Genomic DNA, 6,794 nt, shown 5'->3' on the forward strand with positions numbered 1-6,794 from the left:
CTCAGCCACAGACCACACCGAGCGTGTCCCCCCGATGCCCAGCCGGAAGAATCTGGCCGCCGGGGTCGACGCCAAGTTCCGCCTTGCAGAGACCTCGGCCCGAGCCGGGAGGTCCTCGGCGGCCTTCGGCCCCGCCGTCTTCGCCCCCGAGGCCCGGGAAGAGTCTTCGAGGCAGCAAAGAAGAGAGAAAGATGGAGGGGGGAGTTTTAAACCTTTTATTGGCAGCAGGTCGGCGAGAGTCCGCTAAGGCCGCTGCCAATGGCTCGGGAGGACGCCCGGCCCACGTCGGCTTCTTCCTCACTCCTCCTCCGAGGTCAGAAACGGGGCTTGGCCGAGTCTGTCTCCTGCCCCCTTCCGTGCCCAGGCAGGGGCACAGGGCCGGGGAGAGGATTGGGCCTCCGGGAAGGCCGATCCCACTGCTAGAAATGAGAAAGCATTACCTCGCGGGGCCTCGTTTCTTTAAAAATAAATATTTATAAACAAAAGGAGGGAAATCTGAAGAACTACACGGTTTCAAAGCTTCCTTTGCAACAACCCAGGTGTCCCAGGTGGGTCTGAGCCCGAGAAGGAGATGCTGCCCCGCTCCGGCGTGCCAGGCCAGGCGCCATCCTCTGCGGCCGCCCGGGGCCGCCCCGGCCGTGGTGCCCGCCTCCAGGCCGCCCCGCTGGCACCTCGCTCAGTCTCCCTTGGTGATGAGGTCCTCGATGTAGGCGTCCAGCTCGTCGTCAGTATTGATGTCGATGTCCTAAACAGGCCGAGAGAGAAAGGCCTGAGCGGCCGCCCGTCGACCCTTCCCCACCGGCCGCCGCCCAGCACTTCACCCCCCGCCTCGACACCTCGACTGGGCTGTCCCTCAGCCCTAGAATCCTTCTAACTCGAAGGGCCACGTCCATCCCCGGCTTCCCCTGCGCCCTCCCGTGGCTGCTGCCTCGGAACACGTCGTGCGGGCATCTGGCCTTTCCTGCCCGTGTCAGCGAGGCTGGGAGGCTGCAGAGCCACAAGGGGCTTCCTTGGGGCCCCCCTGGCTCGGCCCCCTGAGGCAGGTCCCCGGTCTCACCTCTTGCACTTTCTGGAGCAGGGCCACGATGTTGGTCCTCAGTTTCTGCAGCTTCTCCTCGGTCTCTCGAAGCTTCCTCTCGGAGGCGCGGAGGTTCTCCTCGGAGGCCTTGGCGCGGGCATCGGCCCGGGTCTGGTACGAGTTGCACAGGTTCTGCAGCCCCACCTCGTACTGCTTGAAATAGTCCTTCTGGAGGGGGAGGAAGGCAGGGTCAGGCTGGGCCCAGCACGAGGACGGCCGACAGACAGCTTGTTGTTTAGTGACAATCAATGGCCGATAACCAAGTGCTGTTTTGTAACACGTATCAATCGTTACTCGACAGAAGAAGTAAAAGGCCGAAGAGAACATCCCGCGCCTAGAAGCCCGGAAAGGGTTCTGGGGAGACTCGTGCTAGGTACTCGGGGCTTTCTTGGCAAAGACTCCGGAGTGCTCCATCATTCCCTTCTCCGGGGGAAACGGAGGCAAATGAGGTCAAGTGACTTGGCCAGGGTCACACAGCTTGTGTCTGAGGCCAGACTCTAGGCCCAGCCCTCTGTGCACCACGGCGTCACCCTGACCTGTTTGCCTCAGTCCACTCGTCTCTAAAAGGGACACAACGATGGTCTCCCAAAGTCTCTGTGAGGACTAAAAGGAGAGCCTCCTGGTAGATGCTCCGTCTGTGTGCTCCATCCCCCGCCCCACCTGGGCCACTCTGGGCCTCAGCTTCAAGACCTCCCAGGACAGGGAGCTCAGCACCTTGCCGGACAGCCCAGTCCACTTCTGGACGCTCTCCCCTTGAAGGCCTCCCTGCCCTGGCTCCCTGCTCCACCCTCTGAGGCTCCCCTAGACTCACTACCACCAGATCCCCCCAACGTGCCCTTCAGCATTTCTCCAGCTAAATCTGTTCCAAGAGAATAAAGACCCAAAGCAAAAAGGCAGAGCTCAGTCACTGAAGCCAATGAAAAGGCCCCAAACGGAACGGAGACCTCCGGGGCCTGAACTGGTAACTCAGAGATAGGAAGGAGCCGCGCAGGCCCGGCCTCAGGGACTCCCCCCTGCGTAGCTCCCCGTCTCTGGGGCCCTGCTGGGAAGGTGAGCCTGGCTCCCTGCCAGCTTAAGGACGGTGCCCACGACGACCGTGCCCGATGCCCGCTCGGGCCGGCCACGCTAACTCGGGGTGTCTGCCACGTCAGAAGGGGAGGAGGGGCGGGTTGCAGAACCTCAAACTAGGCTACATCAGCAATGGCCGGGCTCCGTCCCCTTTTACCGGGGAGAACTTGGACTGGATGGTCTCCATTACAGGCCAGACTCAGGCTTTGCACAGAGGCTGGAGAAGAGGTCCGGGCCCCACCCAGACCCACACGGCGCCACGTTTTCAGCTTTGTGTCTTGGGCCTAATCAGGCCGCAAAGAGCCATGAGGGAGACCCACGATGGTGCCCACGTCCCCCCGGCTTCCCTGCAGAGGGCCCGGCCAATTCTGGGCCTTCCTCACTCCTCCAGACGTCACGAGCACCCCAGGGAGGCGGCCTGGCTCTGTCGTCCCTCCCCACGGCTGGCTCACGGTGCCGAGGACGTCCCTCGGCACCTGGTCTTGCTGGATCGAGGAGGGAGTCTGCTTCGCCTCTCCACACCCCCTTCGCTCTTCAGGGACCCGGGGGGCTGGCCGGGGTCTCGATGCCCCACAGCATCGGAGAACAAAATGTCTGCACGGAGAAGCCGGGCCCACCATGTCATCCGGGCCATCGCCCTCCGCGGTTCTGAGCGGCTTCCTGGCCGCTGCCCCGTCCCAGACAGACGCAACTCACAGAAAGCATCCAAAGCCAGGCTGACCATTTGGTCTGTCCGCTGTGGATGGACAGGCCAAACTCCTTGGAATGACCGCAGGGTTCTAGGGCTCAGGGCAACCACGACTGAGGGATCATGCAAGAAAGCCTCGCCTGACCCTCTTCCGCCTGGGCGCCAAGCGGGCTCTTGGACATCCTGGTGAGCCTAAAGCTCTGCTCTGTGCCCGGCCCGACATCCAGGGTCCAGGGGGCCCCGCACCACTGCTCTGTGCACAGGAGTTTCTGGAGAGCCGGGCGCCGCCTGTGGGCAAACGGGCCCCGGGTGTGGGTGCCCCTCGGGATCTTCCTCTCTTCCAGATGCTCTTCTCTTATGGGTGTCCATGCTATGACCCCTCAGTCTTCTATCGCCGGCTCTGGGCTGCAGCGGCCCAGCTCTGCCCTCACCCCGGACTGACCTGTCCCCTCTCAACGCCCCGGATGTACCATGAACAAATTGGCTTCGAAGGCCCCTCCCGAGGCCCAGGCTCAGGCTTCGCCACTCCAGAACTCCGGGAGTTCCAGCTTTGACCAAGGAGTCTGGAGGTGAGACAGGACCGAGCCCGAGTCAGCCCGAGCCGCCTCGCGGGCCTTCCGCGTCCCCAGAGACAAATGAGCCGGCGCTGGCCAGAGAGGCCGTGGGAGGGGGATGGGGGGATGATGGGAGCAGTCCGTTTCCACTCACCAAAGGGAAGGCCATCAGCTCCTCTGGGCTCATCGAACTCAGCTCCTTCTTCGAGATGGGGAAGTTGGGAGGCAGGAAGTAGCGGAGACAATTCCTACAGAGAGCAGAGCAGAGAGCGGAGCTTCAGGAGGAGGTGGCCGGGCTGGGCCGGGCCGGGCAGGGCAGTCCAGGCCGCTGGGGCAGGTGCTCACCGCAGGGTCTGGACCAGCAGGTCCACGGCCTCGTGGCTGTTGCCGGGGGCGGTGGTGTCGGGCTCGATGCGGATACAGTCGGAGGTGGAGGGCTCGATGGCGATCACGTCTTCGTCCCCCTGCTGCTGCGTGTCGGGGCTCTGGTACTCGGGCGAGGGGGGCTTCATGAGCCTCACGTCGTCGCTGCCTTTCTCGACCCTGCGGAGAGCGCGAGGGCGGGCTGAGGGGGGCCTCCGGGGGCTCACGGCCCGGGACTGGCCGCCCCCCGCCCCCGGCCAGGCCTTACCAGCGGTCTCTGGGCGTCGTGTCTGTGGGCACGTAGTCAAACTTCACCTTCCAGCGCACCACGTGCTTGCTCACCTCCACGGCAGTCACCCGGCCCGTGTACCACTCCCTGTTCACGCGGACCTCCACGTGGAGCCCTTTGTCTGCAGAGACAGCCACGGCCTTCCTATTGCGCCCTCGGGCAGGCCGTGCCCTCCCTGGCCCCGAGGCTGCCCCCCGCCGGCCTTCCTTCCCATCTTACCTTTCTGGGCTTTTTTCAGTTCGGCCAAATCTTCTTCGCTGGCGCTGTCCGAGAGCTGCGAATAGACCAAAAACCAGAGCGTGGTCCAAAGGCGCTCCCAGGAGGAGGCCCCCGTCCTCGGCTCCGGCCATCCCTCCCTCCTCTCTCCCCAGGGCAGCCTGCACTGGCACTGCGGGATCTGGCAAGCGGAAATGGCAGGCCTGGGGGCGGCGCGAGTGGAAGGGCCAAAGGAGGGAGAGGAGAGGCTTGTGAGGCGGCCTAAGGGGTGCTGCAGAAGAGAAGGCTGGAAAAGTCAATCTGCAAACCAGCAGCGAGTCTAACCAAATCCACAGACGAGGAGGACTGGAGGGAGCCGGGCTGGCTCGAGGAGGCGAGCCACAAGAGGGGGAGAGCCAGAGGGGGTGAGGGGGGGGCAGGGGCTCGCCCCCTCCCAGGGAGGAAAAGGGAGGGTCCTGGAGGTCAGAAGTCACAGTCACGGACACTGACTCGCGGAGGAGCACGAGTGCTACTGGTGCTGGCAATGGTGCTGGCGAGAGAGCTGGGGACCATCCTGTGGGGGGGAGCCGGGCCCAGCGAGGGCTGCCCGGAAGGACAAGAGGGCCGGAGGGGAGCCGAGGAGCAGCTCCTCCCGAACGCTTCCCGCCCTCTTCCCCGGGCCCGGCGCCCGCTCCCTCACTACACAGCCGTTTCCTCTCTACCAGGCTGACCACTGCCCGGCCCGGCCCTCCGGTGACTCGGGGCGTCCTTACTGCTCTACAGGCCGGGTCTGCTTCGGTAGGGCACAGAGCGGGTGCTCGAGTGGCCAGCCACGTCCGGCCCTGGCCCCCAGCTCGAACTTCCCATCTGGGATGGTGGAGGGGAGCTCCGACTAACGGAGCCGGGAACGTTGGAGGCTCCAGCTCGGGCCCAGGGGATGTGGCGTCTCCGGGGGAGGGAAGGCCTTTGGGCCGGGGCAAGAGTGGGAGGTTGAGGCCGAAACGCCTGGGTCCCGGCCAGAAAATGGACGCTGATCCCCAAAGCCCCGGTCTGACAGTCACTGACAGACGGGCCGTAGGCCTTCTACGAGCCTGGAAGGCCCTTCGAGGGCAGCCCCTACACAGGGCCTGTCCCAACCCCCAAGGCCACAGGACCACAAGGCTCTCCAGAGCTGGAAGGCACCTTCAAGGCCATGCATGAAGGAAGAAACTGAGGCTGAGGCTGAGGGAGGTGGCCAGAGGTAGAATTTGAACCCAGCGCCGCCAGGCTGCTTTTCGGCTCTCGGCTCTCTCTTCTCCCGAATGCCTCTGTGCCCGTGCTGTATGTGCCCCACCTGGCAGAACACGCACATGTGTGTCTGTGAGGGGGCGCTGCATGCCTGGAGTCCCTGAGCCCACCCTGGGCCAGCTGCTGGGGGTGGGTGTGCAAAGGAGCCCTGGAGGGGCCTCTGGCCGGGGTTGGGGGGGCCTCACCTCTACCACAACTTCGCTCGACTCCTTCTTCTCGTCTTTCACCACGAGGACTTTGCCCCGCTTGGATTTCTCCTTCCTCCGGTCTCCGTCTTCTTCAGCCTCGTCCTCCGTCAGGGCGAAGCTTCTCTTGCGGGCACTGACGATCTGGAAGGACAAGGAGCGGCGGCTTGGAAAGGAGACCCGGGCGGGGGGCCGCGCACTCCGGGGGCTCTCCACAAAATCTCACTCAACGTGCTGCGCGTGGCCAAGGCCGCAGGTCCGAGAGCACTTCGCTCCGGGCGAGAGCCCCGAGAAAGCCAGCCGGAGGAGCCCGAAGCCGTGAGGGCCTTCTACGCGCACGCAGACCTCTGCCCGCTTGGGCAAAGCTGTGCCACACAGGCTCCTAGTGCGAGGCAGTGGCACCGCCTGGGCAGCCCTGCCCAGTGTCTGCCCACTAAGTGTCCCAGAGCGGAGCTCCTTCCCTCCCCCTCTGCAGCGCCGGGCAGACGGCAGGTCTCTGCCCAGGAGGGCAAAGCCCCGGAGCTCTGGGAGGGCTGGGCTGGGCCCTGCCCCTGGGCCTCGGCGTCCTCCTGGGGAAAAGGGAAAGAGATGTTCCTCGTGCTCGAGACAGAGAAGCGGCCCCCGCGTGGCCTTCAGCACAGGACCGGGCGGACTCCGGGGCCGCGCCTGTGACCTTACCCGGAAGGCGCCGGGCAGGCCTAGATCTCTGCTGGGGAGGCAAGACTGCGGGGGCTGCGAGTGGCGGATAAGCAAAGTATCACCTGAGGTTTACTGGGCGGGTCTGGCTTCTTGAGCACTGGGGTCTTCACCGGTTTGGGGATGGGCACGTCACGGGGGGGCCTGGAATTCAGCACAAGCGATGAGGGGGACCTCACCACGGAGACCACTCTGGGAGCCGGTTTGACAATGGTGCTGCTGGGCTTCCGGGGAGCCAGAGTGGATGGGGACATCCGGGACGTGCTGGCCTCCTCCTGGGCTGCCGAGTGGGCCGGTCTCGGGGAGATGGACAGAGGGCCCCTTCTGGCCTGGAAGGTTGACCTCGCCATTGTTGGGGGGAGGGGAGGCGGGGGCGGGGGGCGGCTCGGAG

The 6,794-nt window shown here is 64.9% G+C and overlaps 1 protein-coding gene across 2 annotated transcripts in view; it reads right to left on the bottom strand.

Moving 5' to 3' along the window:
- Positions 1-209: 209 nt before the first annotated feature.
- MORC2 (MORC family CW-type zinc finger 2) overlaps positions 210-6,794 on the bottom strand; it is a 60,473-nt gene continuing 53,888 nt past the window's right edge. Inside the window, exons 20-28 of one of the 2 annotated variants that reach the window (XM_044674325.1) lie at positions 6,469-6,745; positions 6,084-6,086; positions 5,720-5,851; positions 4,260-4,314; positions 4,020-4,161; positions 3,734-3,931; positions 3,543-3,636; positions 1,067-1,246; positions 210-745 (exon numbers count right to left, since the gene is read on the bottom strand). In XM_044674325.1, the coding sequence (XP_044530260.1) occupies positions 677-745; positions 1,067-1,246; positions 3,543-3,636; positions 3,734-3,931; positions 4,020-4,161; positions 4,260-4,314; positions 5,720-5,851; positions 6,084-6,086; positions 6,469-6,745 (1,150 nt within the window). In that variant the 3' untranslated portion in view covers positions 210-676. Of the gene's footprint in view, positions 746-1,057; positions 1,247-3,542; positions 3,637-3,733; positions 3,932-4,019; positions 4,162-4,259; positions 4,315-5,719; positions 5,852-6,083; positions 6,087-6,468; positions 6,746-6,794 lie in introns of both variants that reach the window. The other variant, XM_044674316.1, reaches the window with a different exon arrangement.

Source organism: Gracilinanus agilis, chromosome 1, assembly GCF_016433145.1.
Source record: "Gracilinanus agilis isolate LMUSP501 chromosome 1, AgileGrace, whole genome shotgun sequence".
NCBI lineage: Eukaryota > Metazoa > Chordata > Mammalia > Didelphimorphia > Didelphidae > Gracilinanus > Gracilinanus agilis.